A 22715-nucleotide genomic window follows, 5' to 3' on the forward strand; every position below is an offset into this window, starting at 1 on the left:
TTGCAGCTGTATGTGTTCTGCTTGCTGTGGTACATTCATACATCCACTGACAGAGCCTTCTGATGAGACTGACCCTAAATTTGTCATTCAAATGCAAGAGCTAGATTTAGTTCTTCACAGTCCTTGCAAGTCAGGAGTGTGTTCAGCAGGCCCTTTTCATGCCTCTGTGCAGAGTAGCATCCCCGACCCTTGGTTTGCCTTGCAGCTCCGGAGCCTGGGAATGTCTCAGGCCTTTTGTGTTGGCCTCACTATGGCTTTGCCGTCTTTCTCGGTCAGAGGTGATTATGTTCTTAGGTCCGCCGAGAGATACCACACTTGGACTGTCAGCTCTCTTATTTTCAGCCTGCGAGGGTCTCCCACACGGATCAGCCTCTCTCCCGCTTTCTTCCTTTCCCACCCACACAGCATTTTCTTCTGTTCTCAATTCACCAAATGAATTAAGATCAGGCTTGACAAATCTTTTTGCAGCATTTTAGTAAGTCTTACCTATGCAGTTATTGCTCCCATTTATTACAACAACCTTATTAATTCATTCCTTTCCACTCAGTGGACTTTTCAGTTGGTGCCTTTTGCAGGTCAGGTGTGCTGGAAGTGGAGGGTGAAGTGGCGAGTAGGAGAAGAAGTCTCTCTTCTTGTAGGGCTGTTCTGGGGGCACAACTGAGGCCCTGTCAAGTAGTATAGAAGGAAATACAAGATGCAGGGCAAGAGAGATTTGGCAGAGGGAAGCCGCATGTCCCCTGAGGGGAGGCTTGGCCTACTGAGGTCAAGGAAGTGTTCCTGGAGAAGCACAGTTGAGCTGAGCTCTGAGAGGTCATGTGGTCATGTGGCCCAGAGCCAGCAGCTCTCTCTGCTGTGAAATGACTTTTATGAAGTTGTGGGGAAGTCAGTGTCTGAGCTGGAACTGGAAACCAGCTCTGCTGAGATCAACAATCCTCCTAGGCTGAGAGCATGATGCAGGAGGAGCCAGGAGGCCCAAACATGATGCCATGCACTACAAACGTGTCTGGCCAGGGGTATGCAGTGCCCAGTGAGGTTCGGGCATGTGCATGAAACCTCCCCAACTGGGAGAAGCACACAAGAGGAGTGTGAGTTCCACAGCATAGTAATGCTTTCCTGAGACACCGAGACCTTTAAGGAGAGGCAGCTAATCAGTCCTGTTGTGCTTGGAGTAATAAATCATGATCTCAGTTTCTGAGGTTTGAAAGGAAGAGGGAGAAAATTACAGAATGTGGTAAATAAACCTACATTGTGAACATCACTGTCGGAAAAGGCAGTGCTATACGGGCCCTCCCTCTAGTGTCCTTATACACCCATCTCTTTTCTTACGTACAGATCAGCTAACCGAAAGCTGCACGACAGCAACGACGGGCTGAGGAGCGCCCTGGAGAACAGCTACAGCAAGCTCAGCAGGTCCTTGGTACGTCGTGTCACTTTACAGCGCGCTGTGCACCTTCGGAGGATGGCGTGTTTTGAAAGGGATGAAGCTTGTGTAGTGTCTTAGAGGAGAACTTCATGTGCATCTTATAAACACGAGGAACTCCTTCCATAAAATGGAAAGGGACAAGGTTTTCAAATTAAAAACGTGCGACCCATGTGCAGAATCAAGGCGTCCTCCGCCTTACTATTAATCAGCTCTTAACTCAGACATTCTGGGAAATGAGCAAGTTGTGTAAGGAGTGATCTTACTACCGGGGAGGTGATGGGTAATGAACCGGACAGATGGATCACGTGGTACAAGAAGAGGTGGGAAACTGCATGTGGTAAGAACAGAATACTGGCCCTTGACGGAGGGGGAGTGCTCTGGCTAGAGTTGAGTGTAGATGCACGTGTGCTAGAGCATGCACTAGGACAGTGAGAGTGTCAGAGTGAAGGCTTTGCTCTCCTTTGTACTGTGGTCATCAGTGAGGCCCCTGTGGAGCTGTGCAGGCCTCCCTAAGACTGCATTTCACGTGAAGCTGCTCGGTGCCTTTCTTGGCTCAGCTTCAAGTACAGGATTCCAGTGACATTTTGGACATGGAAGAGTTACTCGTTGAGTCAAATTATGAATTCAGAAGAGAGATCCACGGAATTTGATGTTTGATTTACCAGAACCAGAGTCTGTCTTTATAGAATATGGGTCATGTTTAGACTTAATATCCAGTAATAAGAAAGAACTGTGTCAGTTATCTTTGCTATGGTTTTTCAGTTGATTTTTCATGCTCATATTTGGGGGCCAAAGTTTTGGTTATATTAAAAATTTAATATATAATGTATGTGTATAAAATTTTACACTGAGTATTATTAATCACTTATGTATTACAGCGCATAAATAACATATCACCAGGGAACACAATTTCTAGAAGCAGTCCAAAATTGAGTGGTCATTCTCGTCAGCCTCTGGGTTGTGACAGGTATGTTCATACCTAATCATTTGTTAACTGGAGTCCTAGATCAAAGTTAAGAGGAAGGTGAATTTCCGTGAGCAAGTTAAAATAATGGAACATATTTTGGACACTAGTTTATATTTTCTATGATCTTACTTTAGAAGTCATAAAATGTAAACCAGATGAAAACTGTAAGTGCAAATGATTCAGAGGGCAGATTTACTTCCTTCTGATGTGATTTGGTTTTTTACATGCCTACTGTTACCTCATCCCTGATCCTTCTCTGATTCTTAGACTCTGTAAGAGAGGTTCATGATGTTACAGTGCAGGTGGTGCATGTTGTTTGAACTGTTGTCATGAGCTTTAGTATTTAATAAGTGAACATAATATTATGTGAGCTGTGTTGTGGAAGAGGAAGTTTCCAAAGTAGAAATCTGGCAGGTAAATATGATTTACCACTACCTTGAACAAATCACAGAGACATTCTAAATGCCAGAAGTTAGCCCTAATTTTTCTTTCTTTCTTTCCTCCTTCCTTCCTTCCTTCCTTTCTTTTGTCACTAAATAGAGAGGTATTCTTGAGACCCAGGAATGAACAGTTAAAGCTTGATTGCATATGTGCATGTGTGTGTACTCCTATGTCTAGTGTTTCCTAAGCAGCTGATTTTGTAGCAGGCAGAGTCTGAAAGTGGAGGTGAAGACATGAGCTAAAGCTTTCCTGTTCCATATCTTGCAGCTTTGTGATTCATGTTCCCGGTGATAGCAAATGACCAAGTTTGCAATTCAGGAAGGTCTTTTATCAAAGTTTATTGGTGATCACTTTAAGAAAGTAATATCCAGGTATAAGATCTTTTTACTGGTACTCATTTGTTAAATAAAAGCTTTTAATAGCTTATTGATTTTTTTAGGCAGCTGACCACTCTGTTACTGAGAAATACAGATTTTTAAAAATGTGTAAGTGTGATGCCTTTTTTTCTGACCTAATACTTAAGGTCACTTCTAGGGAAATAGTGGGGAATAATGCAGAATTATTTCAGAAATTTCATCATGATTTATTGTTGGAAGTGTAGCCTCCAGGAGTAGTCTCACGAGTACTGGACTAAGAGCTCCTGCAGAGTGTGTGCAAATGGATGGTGGCCTGGATCACCAGCACCTCCAAGTGAGAGGGGTGTAGCTTCATGTGCTCCTTATTTCAACATGAATGAGAGCCTAGCAGGTCCTTCACCAGTGTTCCTTCTGGGGGAGGGGTTAATATGATATGGGAAATTAACATCATATATATATGTTTTTGTTTGTTTGTTTTGAGACAGGGTCTCGCTAGGTAATTCACGTTGACCTTGTTCACTCTGTAGCATAGGCTGGTCTTGAACTTACAGTAGTCACCCTGTCTCAGCCTCCCGAGTGCTGGGATTATAGGCCTGTACCACTATGGTTGGCTAACATTTTATTTTCTTTTTTTACGTTAATGTATAAACCTTAGTGAAAGCATGTTGCATGTTGAATTTTATTGTTTGAGAAGCTTTACTTAATTTTATAATTTTTTTTGGTTTTGTGTCTGTTTTAAGAACTCTAAAAATGTAACTTATTTTGTAGTTTTACATAATTATAGTGAAAATCATAAGGACAGAAAAGAATGGTTTATTTTAAAAAGATATTGAAATTGGGCTGGAAAAAATCTTATCTGAACCTGTGTTTAATTTGCATATAGACTCTATATATCCAAGGTGATTCCTGAAATCACTGTCTCACTTCTGCTTTGTACCTTCTGAAAAATACAAACAGGTTTAGGAGAAGAGGCTGTGTACAGTGAAGACCTGCAACCGAAGTGTGGGACTTTGTGTACTACATTATGATGAGAGTGGTTCTCTTAAGCTCCTTACAGATTGACTTGGATTTAGTTTCAGAAGGAGAATTTCAGGCTGGGTGGGGTGGTGCACACGCACAGTCCCAGCATTAAGGAGGCTGAGGCAGGATGAGCACTGTGAGTTTTAGGCCAGTTTGGGCTACATACTGAGTTCAAGGCCAGTCTAGACTATGGAGTGAGACCCTGTCTCAAAAAAGAACTTAATAAATGTTGAAATAAGAGAAAAGTTTATATCCATACATGCACATGTGCAAAGTCTGTGTTCCCAGTACGTTATAGTGGGTGAACAGTAGAGAAAAGATAGAGGAGGGAGGAGGGAGAGAAAGAATGAGAATATGATGGCTAAATCATCTTTTCAGTTAATTTTAAACATTTTCTAATGGCACAGAAACATTTTTGTCTTCTCTGATTTGCCTTAAGATCACTCTTTCTCTTTTAAGCATGTCCTCTTTGTTCTCCATGGGTCAGGTATGCACAGGTTGTGATGGGGCAGAATCAGGTCCATAGTGGGTGCTGAGTAAGTCATAGCTGCTGTCATTTCAGTGTAAGCTTAAAACAGAAAAGCAAAAGGAAAATAGAAGCATGTGATTTCTTTGGATTTCCTTATTTTATGTGAATAACTCCTTTACTCATAAACTCTTGGTTTCACAAACAGAAGGGTCCGTAGGAGTGGGCAGTTCTAGGCACTGTGCCCTCTCTATGGAGTACATGGGCACCTCCAGGCTGTGTTGACACTGAGGAGCAGAAAACTCAGCCTAGCTCAAACCATTTGGGTAGTGCACCTTGCTCATCCACTCTCATTGTTACCATGTTGATGGTGGCCGACACCAGAAGGGCAGACCAGTTATCCCTCACTTTGTCCTGTGCAGCCTAACACAGTATAGTCTTCTTTTCTATGTCAACTCTTTGAGCATTTGGGGAGAAGCATCATTAAGACTTGAATATGCAGAATCTTTCTTGGTGTCTGAGGGGTTTGAGCCTCACCTCCTTACATGCCCTCCCCATTCATTCCTCAGCATCTCTTTCAAATAGAAATGTTCTCCAGGCACAGAGACACTATTCAGAATGTGGTCTGACCATATTGAAATGCAGAGGCTCCCAAGTTCTATGGGCATTTTTACTAAAACAATTTGGGGTTGCTTTATAGCTGGAGTATTCTTTTGAGTTAGGAAATAAGGTGATTTAAAACAAACAAACTGCATTCACTGTTTTACTTGAGTAATATTGCTGCATAGAATGAACTGCTGTCTCTGTGAACTTTCCTTTTCCCCTGAAGCTTAGTTCTGGAATACACTGTGGTTCTTGCCAGGTGAGCACAGTGTTTTTGACTCCATACCTATCTGTCACCTGTGTGTTCTTGAGAGCAGTCTCCTTTTCCCTTCCCAGGTCATCTCGCTCTTCCTATGTGGATGAGGACTGTGAATCCCTGGCCCTCTGTGATCCCATGCAGAGGATGAACTATGAGGTCGACAGCTTGCCCGAGAGCTGCTTTGACAGTGGCTTGTCCACCCTGAGAGATTCCAATGATTATGACTCAGAAATGGAGTTTAAGCCCCAGAGGGAGTTTCAGAGCTCGAGTGGAGTGCAGGAGAATTCTGGCGGTGATGCTTCTGACACAGATGTAAGCCCTGAAGCCACTGACCTCAGAGGCCTGCATTTCTCAAAGACTTCCACATGTCTGACTTGTGACTGTCATGAGAATCTCTGGTAGAGATCACAGGTGTGAAGCTTTAGCTGCAGATTTGCCGTACAGGCTTCTCTGCTCCACAACAGCACATACTATAGATTCAGATGCATAGTTTTCTTCTCTGGGATCCCTGAGTATATGTGTAATGAGACTGTGTTTTTGACTGCTGATTTTTTAAAACAGGTTCCCGATATAAAGGATGAAGAAACATATGGTAACGGAAGCACGGCTTCCATGGTAGCATGGACACCCCCCAGGTGTGTCAGCAAAGGCAGTGCTGTCACTTCCTCCAGGAGGCCCATCTCAGCTCTCTCATCTCAGGTAGGCAGCTCTGAAAGCACCATGGGCTCTGCTCACTTTGGGGGCTGGAGCAAACCGGCCCTGGCATGACTACCTGTTGTGGCTTTCCCCCCAGGAAGACAAGGAGGGCGAGAATCTCAAAGCTCCTAGGGCACAGAAGGTGTACAAGATTGTACTTGCTGGGGACGCTGCTGTGGGGAAGTCCAGCTTCCTCATGAGACTTTGCAAGAATGAATTCCGAGGAGATACAAGTGCCACTCTGGGTATGGCTCTCTTTTCTGTTGATAAGGGGAAGATGGCCTTCTTCAGCATAAATTCTTTTTTTTAGGGATTATGTACACAGATAAACATCTCTCTCTCTCTGTCAGTAGATGTGTGTGTATACCTTGTCTATAGAACAGCCTAATGGTTGCACAGGAAAACTTAAAAAAGGAGAGAGGTATCCACTTAGCTGGTCAGACCAGACAAAGCACCTCGAGATCCTGACACATTGAGGTCACTCATTTAGCCTGTGTTTCCTGATTCCTGCTTAGAGCCAGATACTGTTATACAGGTAAGGAGACAAGTGAAGAAAACCCACAGGAAATCCCAGCCTGTGAGGAGCTGACATCTCAGTGGAAAGGCATGGACAACTGGTTTGGAAAGAGGTGCAGCTTTGCATGGGGGACCATGGAACTCTCAAATAACGTGACAATACCAATGGCCAATTTGTCACTGGGGTCAAAATCAGCCAGATAGTCCCCTCCTGTTTTCCCCATCTCACAAAGCAATAGATATCTTCATTTCCTCAATTTCCATAATAATAAATAAAAAGAATTGAAGATAGGTAATTTATCACCTGTTTTTCTTCATGTGAAGATTTCTTATTTTGATAATCAGAAATGTTACAACAGATTGGTTCCTTCTTCACAATCATCAACTTTGTAAATTTATAGTTCTCTGATAAGATAAGAAAGCTGGAAGTTCCCTACGTTCACATCTACTTAATTCCTAAGGCTTCAGCATTTGGTTTGGTTGCTAGAGAGTATGACATTTTTAAACTTATATATACACATTATGTGTTTCACATACATGCTTGTGCATATATCTGTGTACATAAAAACATGTGGATATATATATTGACAATGTCTTAAGCATACACACATATATAAACACATAATGTGCACACATATGCCTTCATAAATACATTATACATATACACACACAGTCTTATCTGCATACTCACATATGCCCACATAAAGATGACTAACTTCATCTCTTAATCTGGAAAACAGGAGCTAGCCTTCCCTTCTCTTCCCTTCCCCAAGTCTGCTGAGCTACGCGTACTGCAGCTGCATACAGCTGTGTGGGCTAAGTCCTGCTGAGCATGTGGAAGTCACTCTCCTTGAAGGCTGTGTTCATTCTTTGCTGCTGCACTGGACTTTGAGTTATTGGCTTTTCTCTCGTCCAAGATGACTGGAAAGTAACAAGCTAATGGAATTGCTTACATCATGTTCTCTACTTTCATGTTTCTTTCAGGCGTTGATTTCCAGATGAAAACTCTCATTGTAGATGGAGAGCAAACTGTTCTGCAGCTTTGGGATACCGCAGGGCAGGAGAGGCAAGTGTTTACAGAGTTCTTTGGGTTCTGCTTAGGTTTATGAGGACAAGTCTTATGTAATGCTTGGTGTTCTTTATACTCAGAGTATGAACATGCCATGTAACCACACAAAACTGTTTTGTAATCTCATAAATGCTTGCTTTTTTCCACATTTGTGTATGGTGAGAAGCGGGTCAAAAGCTGCTGTTAAGGTGGGGTGAAGAGGGTGCACTTTCCGGACAAGAGAAAGTTAGTGAGGAGCAGTCCTAGAAGCAGTGACGCTGAGGGGCTGCTGAAGTGTGCATCCGCAGATGTTGGAAAGGAGAGCCTGTCAGCTCCCCTCAGCTTAAGAGCAGAGACACCGACCTCACAGCAGAATCACATCCAGGGATGAGACCTCCTGCTACCTCCTTGGGGCACAGAATCTACTCAGTTGTTCAGACAGTAAATATTGGTGCCTCCCTCTGTATCAGGCACTGTTTAGCCTGCTGAGCTTCAGTGGTGAAAGCACAGACACAAATGCCTCCCTCCAGAGAGCTGCTGGTCTCAAGCAGACTGAAGTTCCAACATTTTAAAGACATCTGTGGTTGACATGGCCCTAGTTAAAATGGCTATGAAAAGTATCACGGTTGGTGTAGAGTGAGGGTTTGTGCACACTGAGGTGTTCTCTGCCCCACTGCGACCTCACTCGTGGATGCAAAGCTCTGACACATGGTGGCGGCCTATGTTCTTCTGTCCATGGTAAATCTTTGAGTGACCCTTCTTCTGCATCTCCTCCAATCCTCTTCTGAGCTGCCCATGGGTTCTGGTAGTTTCTTGTTGAGCTTGAAGTAGTTTAAAGTTATGCTTACACTGTGGTTTTGGGGTTTGTAGACATGCTTGGGACTGTTTAGGTGGAGAAAGCAACTGGCTTTTCTAAGTCACCCAGATTTTTATCCCATTCCTTGACTGGGTCGTCTGAGGCCTTGGTGAGGGCTGTTTCACAGTAGTGTGCTGTCAGAGGCTTCTCAGCTGAGGCAGAATACAGCGAAGAAAGGTGAGCATGGGGGGTTGCAGCATGAGGTGGCACCCAACTGGCGAGTGACTGCATGCTGTTCTCCTTCCAGATTCAGAAGTATCGCCAAGTCTTACTTCAGAAAAGCAGGCGGTGTTCTGCTGCTGTACGATGTCACCTGCGAGAGAAGCTTTCTTAACGTGCGAGAATGGATAGACATGATTGAGGTGAGGAGGCGCAACGAGAATCAGGGGTGACCCGGAGGGGCTGCTGACTGCCTTGGAAAATGCTGCTTGCTGCTCTGTGTTGGCATGAACATGACTAGAAGCCAGTGGTGCGAATTAGCAGGAGCAGTGCTTCTCGTGGTGCTAGGCAGAGCTGCGCTCATCCTTGGAAGTCACACAAGGGGCCTAGGCTGAGGTCACAGCCAAGGGTAGCTTCTGGGTTCTCCTGGGTAAGATCAGACCTCAGGCAGTAAAGTGAAGGTGCAGGAATCTGGCAGGCTTGTGGACCAGGTGGTGGCCTGGTGGGGCGTGGTCAGCTGTGGGAGGGGCTTCCCTGCGCCAGCAGCACAGCCTGGGTGGAGCAGCACCTGGAGGCCAGCGCATGCTGAGGCCCAGATGCCACACAGCTGTCTTCCCAGCCATCTTCTGGTCTTGGCGCATGATCTCCATACATTACTTGATCCCTCTGCAATGGTGGTTGGCATTTTTAACACGTGGGCTATCAGCTGTGGTTAAGTAGGATGCTTTCATATCATTTGGTTTCATGGAAAACAGTTTGAAATACAGGAAATCAGATGACCGCATTTAGTGTGCTACCAGCTGTGATAAATCCATACAGAAGTATAGTTCACAGCATGATGCAGAGTCCGCCTTGAGAAGTCAACCAGCAGACAGGAAGACTTTTCAGACAGGAGTATTTTTGACAATATTAAGCAGACCCAAAGTGCTGTAGTGGCTAGGCACAACGGATTCCCAGATGATCTCAAGGTAGCCTCTGGAAGTAACTCTGGGGGTAACGTTCTCTAACTAATGTAATAAGAGAAATGAGAAAATGAAATGACCATTCACAGTAAGATTTCAGTGATGATAAATAGGTCCTTTATTACCAAAATATAAAGATCTTTATAAATACAATGAAACTGTATCACATTTTAAATACTTTTATTTTAAAAATTTCTCATGTTACTTCATCTCTCTAACATCTGAGAAAGGAGGTTCAAAGTGTTACAAAGAGAAACCCATGGGGCAGAAGTATGTGGCACTGTAGTGTTTTGGATTGGGGTAGAACTAGTGCCTCCCAAGCCTTTGATAAAAAGAGAGGAACCCCAGGGTTCTGTTCCTCCTGCTGGAGAGGTGTCTTCTCAAAAGTCGTAGTGTACTGCCTCTGGATTTGAGCCCCAGGACCTCAAAAATGAAAAAGCTATTTTGAGTTTCTGCTTCAAACACGTACTCTTCTGGGTGTTGGAGATTTACCTACCACTACAATGAAGTGCTGTGTCCTCTGAAGCTTGTGGTCTAGTGGAGGAAATGTCTAGTGACAGCAGACAACAAACATAAAGACAGGATAAACATTGGAGAAGCAAAAGGAAGGCAGGCATAGGAGCTGTGAGGAAGGAGCAGCCTGCAGCTTCTCCAGAAGGCCACGTTTGTTCAGGGAGGCTGGACGGAGGTGTCAGGCTCCCGCTGTGTGACCTTGGGAGGCCTTTTAGGTGCTCAGCACTAGTAAGTACCTGGCCCTAATGTCACCCGGAAGCTTGGGTTTGAGCACAGCACTGGAGGGAGCAGCAGGCTTTGGGGTCGGCTTTGCTCCCTTCTCCCTTTGCTTTCGCTTCCTTCTGAGGCCTTTAGTAAAGAGCACTTTCAGAAGAGAAAGGAAGTCAGATATGATTTTATTTTGAGGCTCAGGTCTTGGTCTTGCATTGGGTGCATCATCAACTGAGCAAGCACCCAGAGTCCCTCGTGTGGATGGGGAGTGTGGGGGCGCTGCTTTCTTGATTGGGAAGTAGAGGCTTGTTTTTCTACGTGGGCTGGTCGTCTTTTATCCTTGTCATTGCTTGCCTAGGTGGGATGTGCCTTTTAACCCATAGCGTCTTGTAGATGAGGACACTGAGGTAGAAACTTGGAGAGACTGATCGCACACCTCCAGTGAAGGCCAGCTCTGCAGTCCTCCCCGACCCCAAGTACCATTATCCCTGCCCTGGTGCATGCCGGGATAGTGCATTTTGCATATGTTGATCTGGGAAATCTAGCCCTAGAAGCTATTACTTTGAGGCGTTAGTAGTTGATTTTTTTTCTTATGAGAAAACTGTTGACCTTTTAGGACTTTCAAATTTTGTTTTTGTTGTAATCAAGAGAACAGTGAGTGTAGAACTTTGAAACTGCAGTCTCATTCTGTGATAGCTGAAGAATTGCTTGGGTTTTGCACCTAGGTTAAGGAAATTGACCTGAAATCAGCATTGCTTGAAGTGAGAATTGTAGAAAATTGTGTAGCCACTCTAGCCCAATATGCTGTTGTGCTTAGCCTTTTAAGTTGCTGTTGGTTTGCAGTGCTCTGTGTGCTAGCCACAGATGATTAGCAGATGCCTATTTTTTAAAAAAAATTTTTTACTTACTTAAAGAAATAAAACAAAATACAAAAAAGTAATACAGAATTCAAAAAATAACATTAAGAAATCACTAGTGTCGTCTTAGAAATGGTTGACAATCCAAGTTACAAAATCAAAGCATAAAAAGTGGGTAGACACTCAGATATTGACAGTGCAAACCATTCTGTTCCATGATCCAACAAAAATTGAGTAATATGGTCATCTATCTTACATACTTACACATACAGTTATGTCCTTTAGGGTACTTTCCTTCCCTTTCATTTTTACAATATGCATTATACATTTTGGATCTTAGTATCCTTTCAGTTTTTATTATTTTTTACAGTAGAGAGACAGTGTGATATTTACTCATGTGAGTCTTGTTTATTTCACTTATGAGGATAGTCTCCAGTTGCATCCATTTACCTGTAAAGGCCTCAAGATCATCCTTTTTATAGCTGAGTAATATTCCATTGTATAAAAATACCATGTCTTTTTCATCCACTCTGCAGTTGATGGGCATTTTGGTTGTTTCCAAGATTTAGCTATTGCAAATTGTGCTGCTATGAACATGGGTGCACATATATCACTGTGATATGACTTTTTCAATTTTTCTGGGAAACTACCCAGGAGGGGAATAGCTGGACTGAACGGGGCTTCCAATCCTAGTTTGTTGAGGAATCTCCATACTGATTTCCAAAGTGGCTGCACCATTCTATACTGCCACCAACCATGGAGAAGTGTTAGTTTTTCCCCACAGCCTCGTCAATATTTATTATCATTTGATTTCTCGATGGCAGCCATTCTTTCCGGGCTGAGTTGAAATCTCAGTGTTGTTTTAATTTGCATTTCTCAAATGACTTGTGATGGTGAGCATTTCTTCATGTATTTATTTGCCATTTGTGTATCTTCCTCTGAGAACTGTGTGTTCATCTCAGATGTCCATTTTTGGAGAGGGTCTTTGAATTTGGGGGCTTGATGACTTTCAATTCTTTATATGTTCTGGATATAAGTCTGTTGTCTGAGGGCCTGTTAGCTAAAATTCTTTCCCAATCTGTGGGTTTTCTTTACTTTGTTGGTGATTTCTTTGGAAGTGCAAAACTTTTTAATAATATGAGATCCCAGTTGTTGATTCTTTGAATTATCTCCCATGTGGCTTGCATTTTGTTCATGAATTCTCTGCCTACCCCTGTGTCTCCAAGTTTTCTACCTACCTTGTCTTTCAGTAGATTTAGTGTTTCTGTTTTAATATTTGGGTCTTTGATCCATTTTGACTTTAGTGCATGGTGATAGGCATGCATCTAGTTTTAGTCTTTAGCATGTGCAAAGCCAATTTTTCCAACACCATTTATTAAAGAGGCTATCTTTTCTCCAGTGGACATGTTTAGCCCTTTTGTCAAATATAAGGTGGCTAAGTGTCTTTATAATTGTGTTTTCATCTTCTAATCTGTTCCATTGATCCTCAGATCTATTTCTTTGCCAGTACCACACTGATTTTATCACTGTGGCTTTGTAGTATAGTTTCAAGTCAAGAATTGAGATGCCTCCTGTCTTGCCTTTGTTGCCCAGAATGCCTTTGCTATTCTAGGTTTATTTGGTTTCCAAATGATTTTAGGAATATTTTCTCTAGATCTGTGAGATATGTTAATATTTTAATTGGAATTGCATTGAATCTGTATAACAGTTTTGGGAGTATGGCCATTTCACAATGTTAATTCTTCCTAGCCAAGAGCAAGGAATATCCTTCCATTTTCTAATGCCTTCTTCAATCTCCTTTTTTGAGTAGTATAATTTTCAGTATATAGGTCTTTTACATCCTTGGTTAGGTTGATTGTAGAAAATATTTCATCTTTTTAGATGCTATTGTGAAAGGCAATATTTCCATAATTTCTCTCTCAGGGAGTTTTTTGTTTGTGTACAGGAATGCTATTGATTTTTGAGTGTTTACTTTGTATCTGGCTATGCTGCTGAATTTGTTTATTACCTCTAGTGGTCTTTCAATGGAGTTTTTGGGGTCTTCTATGTAAAGTATCATGTCATCTGCAAATAATGATAATTTAACTTCTTCTTTTCCTATCTGTATTTCTTTTGTTTCTCTTGTCTAATTGCTTTGGCTAATATTTCCAGCTTCATAGTGAATAGGAGTGGTGATAGTGGACATCTTTGTCTTGTTCCTGATTTTAGAGTGAAGGCTTTCAGTTTGTGTCCATTTAGTATAAAGTTAGCTTTTGGTTTGTCATAAATAACCTTTATGAAATTGAGGCAGATACCATCTATTCCGAGATTCTATAGGGTTTTTATCATGAACAGGTGTTGAACTTTATCAAAAGCGTTTTCTGTGTCTATTGAAATGATCATGTGATTTTTACTTTTAGCTCTGTTGATGTGGTATATTACATTTATTGATTTGTGTATGTTAAGCCATCCCTGTATTCCTGGAATAAATCCCACTTGTTTGTGATGTACAATCTTCATGATAATTTGCTGCATTCTATTTGCCAATATTTTATTGAGAATTTTTGCATCAATGTTCATTAGTGACATTGGCCTGTAGTTCTCCTTTTTGGCTGGGTCTTTCTCTGGTTTTTGTGTCAGTGTGATACTTGGCCTCCAGGAATGAGATAGGAAGGGTTGCTTCTCTTTCAATTTCATTGAATAGTTTAAGGAGTATTGGCATCAGATCTTCTCTAAATTTCTTATAGAATTCAGCTGTGAATCCATCAGGCTCTAAGCTTTTCTTTGTTGGTAAGTTTTTAATCACATTTTCAATTTCAGTAGCTGATATTGGATTATTCAAAATTGTTGTATCTTCTTGATTGAGCCTTGGTAGTTCATATGTTTTTAGAAATCTGTCATTTCTTCTATGTTTTCCACCCTATGTGAGTAGAGATTTTCAAAATAGGTGTTCATGATCTTTTGAATTTCCTTAAGATCTATAGTAATTTCCCTCTTTTCAGTCCTAATTGTGTGAACTTGAGTGTTTCTTTTTATTCATAAGGTTGGCCAGGGGTTTATCAATTTGTTGATAACCAGCTCTTTGATTTGTTAATTCTTTGTATTTTTAAAGTTTCAATTGCATTAATTTCTGCTCTGATCTTTACAATTTCCTCTCTTCTATGAGCTTTGGATTTGACTTGCTGTTTTTTTTTTTTTAGAAGCTTCAGGTGTAACAGTAGGTTGTTTATTTGTGCTCATTCTGTTTTCTTAATGTGACCATTTATTGCTATATATTTGCCTCTTAGGACTGCTTTCATTGCATCCCACAGGGTATGGTATATTGTATCTGCATTTTCATTGAATTGTAGGTATTGTTTTATTTCTTCTTTAATTTCACCTGTAACCCAGTGGTTGTTCAGAAGGTTGTTATTTAATTTCCACGTATTTATGCAGATTTTGCAATTTCTTTTGCCATTGAATTCCAGTTTCAGTGCACTGTGGTCAGATATTATGCATGGAATAATTTCAGTCCCTTTTCATGTACTTAAGAATGTTTTATGGGTTAGTATATGGTCTCTTTTGGAGAATGTCCCATGTGCAGCTGAGAAGAATGTATATTCTGATGTGGTTCGCTGGAACACTGTGTAAATATCCACTAAGTCAGTATGCTCACAGGTATGATTCAGTTCTGTTATTCCTTTGTTGACTTTTTGTCTAGTTGATCTATTTCTCTGTGACAGTGGGGTGTTAAGGTCCCCTATTAAAACTGTGTTCTTGGTTTGGTTTTTCATGTCCGTTAGTATTTGTCTTATATAGTTGGTGCTCCTGTATTTGGTGCATATATATTTATAATTGTTAGTTCTTCCTCATGAAGTTTTCAACTAACAAGTATGTAGTGGCCTTCTTTATCTTTTTTAATCATTTTAGGCTTGAAGTTCACTTTGTCTGCAAACAGAATAGCTACTCCTGCTTTTTCTGGGTTCCTATTACATGGAATACTGTTTTCCATTCTTTAACTTTTAATCTATAGGTTTTTCTTTAGAGTCAGATGTGTTTCTTGTATACAGCATATTGTGGGATCCTGTTTCTTGATTTATTTTGCCAACCTGTTTCTTTTGATAGGTGAATTGAGGCCATTTACATTTATGGATATAACTTATGTACTGGCTTAACTTTGTCATATTATGTTCCTGTTGTTTGTTTTCTGCTTTTCTCCCTTGTTTAATTTCTTGCCCTGCCTGATGGTTTCTTTATGTTGTTGTTCTGGAGATTGAAGTCATTTTTATCTCTTTATAGCATGTCTTTTAGTACTCTTTCTAGGGTTAGTTTGGTAGATATGAATTTCTTCTTTATTATGTTGTTCTTTATCATGGAAGTATCTTGTTTCTCCATTAAAGGAAAGACAATTTTTTTCTGGGTATAACAGTCTGGGATGAAAGTTTGTTTTCTTTTAGGGCTTGAATTGCTTTACTCCTAGCTCATCTTAACTTGAAGGTCTGCACTGAAAAGTCTGCCGTAATTCTAATGGGCTTTCCTTGTTAGATGAGTTGTGTCTTCTCTCTAACAGCTTTTAGTATTCTGTTTTTATGTTGTAGGTCTGGGATCTTAATTATTATATATCTGGGTGTAGATTAATGTTGGTTGTGATTTTTTGGCATTCCATATGCTTCATTTATTTGTATATAAGATTTTTTCCCCATGTTTGGGGAAATTTTCTATTACTTCTGTGAATATTTTACTGATCTATGTTGATTTCTGCATCTTCATTGATGCCTATTAGTCTTATATTGTTTTTCTTGGCATCATCTTGAAGCTGCTGGATGGATTGACATTTCATGCTGTTTTGTTTTTAAAACTTCTATCCTTTCATGATCCCTGTCTGTGATCCTGTCCTCAAGGTCTGAAATTCTATCCCCAGCTTCATTTAAATGGTTTTGCCAGGTTTCAACAGAATTTTTTTTCCCTTTTTTCTGGTACCAGGGATTGAACTCACGACTGCCTGCTTGCAAGGCAGGTGCTTATGCCGCTGAGCTAAATCCCCAGCCCCTTCAATAGAATTTTTTATTTCTTGGATATCTCTTTGAATTTGTTTTATGAATTCTGCATGTTTTCTGTATTGTTCATTCAAGGTTCAATTTCCCATGCTCCTGTATTTTTTTTAATCTATTTCTTCTCTAGCTATGCTGAGCAACTCGTTTACTAAGGTTATTATTTCTGTCTTTACATGAGAAATTATTTCTAATTTGATTTTCTCTACAGCCTCATGGATTTGTTTCTTTATTTCATTTGCTATCTTTTCAGAGATTTCTGTTATATGACTTAAGTTCTCTATTTCACCTGTTCTTGCTCCTGATGGACTAGATATTTGAGATTGCATTTTGCTTTTTTGTTTTGTCATTTTCACCTTTTGGGCTAATACTTGGTTTCTCAACCCCAGTAGTCACAACTGTCAGTAGTATGTCCTACTGACATACTTAGGGTCCTACTGTGTGGTTGATGTTTGTCTGATTATTGAGTACCACAATGAAGAGGAGGGCCAGTCACCTGAATTTCTCCTGCTGGGCCTGTTGGGAGAGTCCTATATTCTTCCTGGGCTCACTAGCCTAGGACTATTGATGTAAGTAAACTCTTAGTTCCTGCTGTTGCTATGTCTTCAGGTTTATTACAGGTGACCAGCTCTCCTATCTGTAGTGTTTGTCTCAGCTGAGACCCTACTGTGTCACTGGGTATCTCATAAGCCCTTTTAATTTTCTCCAAGTTGGGGTAGCCCTTATTGGCACACTCCTCAACCTGCCTGATGTTCTCTATGTGGAGGAAGGAGTCACCTAATCCCTTGCCAAGCTCTCCAAGGTGTTAAAGCTGGAGGGAACTTTGCTACTGCTCCTATTTAGCCTCTGAAGACCTCCATTTTAGGGGCAAACTCTTCATAGTGATTGGAGCCTGCTGAGGCCTTCTGTTTGGGTGAGGGGCTACTGAGTCTCCCATCAATGAAGTACAGTTAATCTGCTGCAGTTCAAGGTTCTGGGAGGGGGAATGGGAGCTGAGCATCAACAGCAGTACTTGGTCTGGGGAGGAGATGAGGAGATGGGGAGGGTCGCTGAGGGCAGTGGGCCAGGATGGCATTCCTCTGGGCTGGTAGGAGCACACAGGAAAAGTGTGGTGGCACAGGTGCAAGGTTCAAGGGTGGCATGGCATTCCTCTGGGCTGGTGGGGTGCACAGGAAAAGCCAGATCCCTAATTCTTTTGCTGTAAAGCCAGTTATTCCCAGTTCCTTTTACCCTGTTCATTAATGCAAGGATGGAACATTGTGTAACAGAGGATCACAGGGTTAGTGGACATGGGCCCTGGTTCTTACATGGTCTTATTAACCTCTCTGAATTTAGTTTTCTCACCTCTAAGTAGGAAAAAAAATATATGACTGTGTTTGTGAATATTTTGGGGTTTAAAGATAATATCTTAAATGTCACATAAATACATGTAATATTACAATTGGTTGAAAGACTTGGACAGTGATAATAAATCCTCAGTTTGTGCCTCTGAAATAGGGCTTTCATTGATTATGAATGCAAGGAAAGTGTGTTTACAGTTACACACTTTGACTCGCCAGACTTTGCATCGTTTGACACACAGGGGCCCCTGGATTGGTAGCTACTGCTGCTATTGCCATCATCATTGTTGTCACTGTAATTTGTCTAGTGTTTGATCCATGCCCAATTTTTCTCTTCGTGTTAGGATGCATCTCCTGAGAGTGTTCCTATCATGCTGGTTGGAAACAAGTCTGATATGCGTGACACTGCTACTTTAGAGGGACGGAAATGTGTGCCAGGGCATTTTGGAGAAAAACTGGCCATGGTAAGAACAAGGGGTCCAAGATGGGAGAGGAGGGAGGGGCTGAGTGGATCTGGAATCAACAGTCTGCACTTTTAGCTTCCTGTGATTAAGAGGCTATCTGGCCACCCTCACCCTGTTTCAGGGGACTGAGTCCTGCTCTCCTTGTAGAGCTCACACTGCCTGCCTGCTGCACAGCAGATGTAGGGTGTAAGCGAGGAACAAGTCTCTCAGGAAGGGACAGCGGCTGCATCATCAGTTTATGCACTGAGTATCCTTGACAGAGATGAGCTGGAGTCATCTTGTCGTCTTTGCTCTTGTCCTCTCACACAGTTCTGGGAAACCTCTCCTAGCCATGAAACCTTGTATTTTGAAAAGGTAGAGTTGGTTTCCAAGGGTTACCATGCCAAGGGGCAGGAGATGGAATAGTGCCTCATCAGAGCAAAGGGACTTAGAAGCCATTTTTATATTATTTTCAAAGATTTGTACTTAGTTGGAATTTGTGCTTAGTTGGAATAGTTGTTCTAAGGTGGAGTACCTTTTTGGTTATGAGTTTTTATGTGGGGTTAAGTTTATTCCTGCGTAGACTGCTACTGCAGACAGTGCTTCTCTACTGTCACGGGCACTGGGATAGCATGTTCTGCGACCCTTGCATGACTCTACTGTGAGGAGTTCAGATGCACCTTGCTGTACCACACAGATTTAACGTTGATGTTGGTGTTGGTGTCAGCACCAGGAAAGGACTTGCCGGCAGATGAACAGAGCTTTAAAAATGAAGTTTCATGTTACTGCCATTTTTTTTCACTTTTGCTGTCTTAAGCTGGAAAATTTTGTTTTAAATTCTAGAACTACAAAACAAATGTGAAAAAATTGAAACTGTTAAATGCAGGGAGATTCATTCAACACATGCTTAGTTGTATCCACTGTGTGACAAACACTTCTTTACATGCTGAGCAAAGACCAGAGAAAAAGTGACGGGTCCTTGTCATTGCAGAGTTCACTGCCTGGGGGAGACAGATACTCAGGGTGTGCCCTCCCAGAGCTGGTAGTTCTTGGCCACCTGCGAGTTTTACTGCTGCTCAGAGTTTACAAGATTTGCTTCCTAAGCATTAAGACTGATTTTGTCAGACTGGCAAAACCACTGTGGAAATCAGGGTGGAGATTCCTCAAAATATAGGATTGGTGGTCCCATTCAACCCAGCTATTCCGCTTCTGGGTATCTTCCCAAAAGTATTAAAAACATCATACCTCAGTAATATATATGCACCCATGTTTAAAGCAGCACAATTTGTAATAGCCAAATCTTGGAAACAGCATAAATGCCCATCAACTGCAGAATGGATAAAAAAATCTGGTATTTTTATACAATGGCGTTTTACTCAGCTATAAGAAAGAATAAACTTGAGGCTTTTGTAGGTAAAGGGATGCAATTTGAGACTATACCCATAAGTGAAATAAATCAGACTCATATGTGTAAATATCATATTTTTCTAGTGTGAAAAAATGAAAGAGTAAATAAGTTCCAAAATATACAATAGATATTGTGAAATTGAAGGGGAAAGAACGTGCTTAAAAGGAAAGAACAATTGGGATGGGGAAAAGAGAAAAGAAAGAAAAAGATTATATGTATATATGTATACATATATAGATAGATAGATAACTAACTATACCACAAAGATAGATAACTGTTCTACTAATCTCTTTACTTCATCAAAATGAAGTTTATGTTTTCTTTGTTTGATTATTTTAGTTCTATGCCTAAATATTGTAATTTGAACAACTACTATTATAACAATATGCAATAAATTAACTAGTGTTAATTTTTAATTTTTTTGAAATTCTCTATTATTGTTATCCTTTGTTTTTTAAAAGGACAGCCTAACGAATGTTTCCACAACAAAAAACAAAACAAAAAGACTAATTTTGTCATCAAGGCATGAAACAAGGGTGTATCAGATCCATGTTTATTCTTTACTGTATTTCTACTGTTGAGTTATTAATTTTAATTTTATGAGTTTTATTATATTAAATAATGAGTATGTACCAGGAAAAATATTGCAAAAATGAAGTATTGAATTTTTAATGTTATTTATAAAACTTCAAAATTGGTTGGTATACTAAATCTAAAAAGGAGCAACACAAATAAATTCTTATATGAGTATCTTGGTTACTTTTCTCTTGTTGCTAGGACAAAATACCTGACACCCAAAGTTAAAAGGAGGAAAGGTTTATTTAGCTCACAGTTCGCATAGGTTTCAGTCGAAGGCAGGATGGCACATGGCAGAGGGGCAACAGTTCATGGTGGTGGAAGGCAGCAAAGACATCAAGAGAAAAAGGAGACAAGCCTCTTTCTACCCATCCAGACTGCTGGGATTAGGCTGGTGCCAATCCAATCAGTGGGCTGATCCAGCGATCACCCTCCCTTAATCCCAATATTGCACTAGAAATTGATCAATCTAGATTCAGTGACCTCTGGAAAAAAACCCACTTCAAAGTGCATGAGGCTTTCGGGGGACATCTAGACGCAAACCGTAACAATGAACCACAATCAAAATACCAACAACACTTTTCCAAAAAAATTTTTTTATTTCAGTTATCACGCCTAAGGCAGTCTGTACATGTGACAACAGCAAATTCTGTATACATCTATTACTTACACTGACAGCACATGTGTTTTGCTCTCCTGATTTTTTTAGGACATACTTGACATCTCACTGGTTTTGCTGTTTATATTACACAGTGTGTAGTTAACAAAAACATAAAATATCGATAAAGTATTCTTACTATATATTGTGTACTTAGAATAAACATCAACCTTTTCATATCAGCTGTATACTTGCTTACAAAACCTAAAAAGATAACATAAAAAATAAATTCCTGTATGAATTACATTGAAACTATTAGTACGATTGTGCCAGAAAAGTAAGCTTTGCTTCAACCGTCACACCCACGGCAGTCTTCATACAGACAACTGCATGTTCTGTGCATGTATCTCATACTGACAGCACGTGTACTTAACTTTCGTCTCCTATGGGGCAATCTTACCACCTCTGTCCTCTTTCTCTTTTGTTAGGAGCTTCCTAGTACATTGTACAACATGCACTTAGCAGGGAAATAAGAAACCAATAAAATACAGTATCAGATATGTAATTAGTACTTAGAATAGACAGCAACATTTTCACATCAGCTGTTTACTTGTTTAATGAAGCTAAAAATTAACATTAAAAATAAAAACCTATGTGAACTGTTATGTAAATAAAAAGTCTCCCGTAGAAATAAGCTTCAACTGTCACACCCAAGTCTTCAAACCTGACAACTGCATGTCCCATGATCAAGTATCACTTACACAGGTATAACATATGGTTTGTTGTCCTGTACTTTCTGGTGGGGCACAGTTGACATTTTTTTTGTTACCCTAGTTTCATAACAGGCCTTTGTGATGTGGTATTTGCCTGTTCACCTGTCAGCTCACCAGTGTGTTCCACAAAAATATTTTTGTATAGTTCCCTGTGCAGAAACATTTTGTTTTTCCTCTCCTGTAAATGATCTTGTATGAGCTCCAGTTCCAGGCCTCTAAGAAAATTTCTCTATGGTATTTTGCACTTGTTACTTTCTTTGTAAACTGTCAAACTATTTATACCAAAATTTTTAGGATCAAGGAAAGCAAAATTATTGGCCAATGCTTTGTGTTTCAAATGACCTCATAGTTTCTGCATAATTCATCAGTCCCATCTGCTCCATCTTGGGTCCTGTTGTAGAAAGTTTTTATCTCAGGCTTCCATTTTGTTAAGGTTTCCCTATCAGTATTTCCATCATGGTGCAAGTTTGACATCAGCAGCACCAGTTTATTTTACGTTGTTATTTATGAGGCCAATGTTATATCTCTTTGAAATTCAAAGTTTGTGCTATATAGTTTTCTATTTTGAAATTGCAGTATTTCATTTGGAATTTCTGCTTTGTTCCTGGGTACAGTTCATGCATTGGTCAACTTGTGCTGTGTTAGCAAATATAACATCAATTGAAGTTGATAAGCCAGTTGTTGAATGTCATATGCTGATTAATTTGGGAGATGAAAGCAACAAGTCTGTTCACAACATCATTTGGTTTATTACTATATGAATAAGGACCTTAGGACAAGTCCCAGTATCTAAATTTAAAGCATAATAAGTGTTTACGTCTACAAGGGGATACATTTTTATGCCATATTTTGACTCACTGCTTTTCACCAGTCTTTGACATTCCTGCAATCACCATCAGAAATCCCTGCTAAGTATAACAGTCCTGCGAATGCTTGTAGTTAACTAGTCAGGTGTTATAATAAATAAATTTTTGAATATGGCTATTGGGGCACACAGAACATTTTACTTGCATTTCAGCCTTTGTGTATTTCATAGCATTTTACAGCATTTTGTTTGTTTAAATTTCCAACACTAAATGACAATGCTGATGTTCTGTTCAGTACCTTTCACCCTGTCAAGACCCTCACTGTATTTTTGGACATAGTTTTAACATTGGATCACTCCATTTGGTTCCATGACCATTTAACAACATTTTGACTAGTTAAATATGGAACT

General features: G+C 40.5%; 1 protein-coding gene across 4 annotated transcripts in view; it reads left to right on the top strand.

The window, feature by feature from the left end:
• The window catches only part of Rasef (RAS and EF-hand domain containing), a 72081-nt gene that overhangs the window by 37182 nt on the left and 12184 nt on the right, over positions 1 to 22715 (top strand). For all 4 annotated transcript variants that reach the window (XR_010047726.1, XM_063249434.1, XM_063249423.1 and 1 more), the window contains 8 exons: positions 1333 to 1417; positions 2302 to 2390; positions 5613 to 5847; positions 6097 to 6234; positions 6329 to 6476; positions 7732 to 7813; positions 8899 to 9013; positions 18046 to 18165. Coding sequence is in view for 3 of the 4 variants with exons in the window: in XM_063249434.1 (XP_063105504.1) it covers positions 1333 to 1417; positions 2302 to 2390; positions 5613 to 5847; positions 6097 to 6234; positions 6329 to 6476; positions 7732 to 7813; positions 8899 to 9013; positions 18046 to 18165 (1012 nt within the window). In the remaining variant the exon portion in view is untranslated. The remainder of the gene's footprint in view (positions 1 to 1332; positions 1418 to 2301; positions 2391 to 5612; positions 5848 to 6096; positions 6235 to 6328; positions 6477 to 7731; positions 7814 to 8898; positions 9014 to 18045; positions 18166 to 22715) is intronic.

Source organism: Cavia porcellus, unplaced genomic scaffold (genome assembly GCF_034190915.1).
Source record: "Cavia porcellus strain 051 isolate PalLab524CR breed Dunkin Hartley unplaced genomic scaffold, mCavPor4.1 scaffold_1, whole genome shotgun sequence".
Lineage (NCBI taxonomy): Eukaryota > Metazoa > Chordata > Mammalia > Rodentia > Caviidae > Cavia > Cavia porcellus.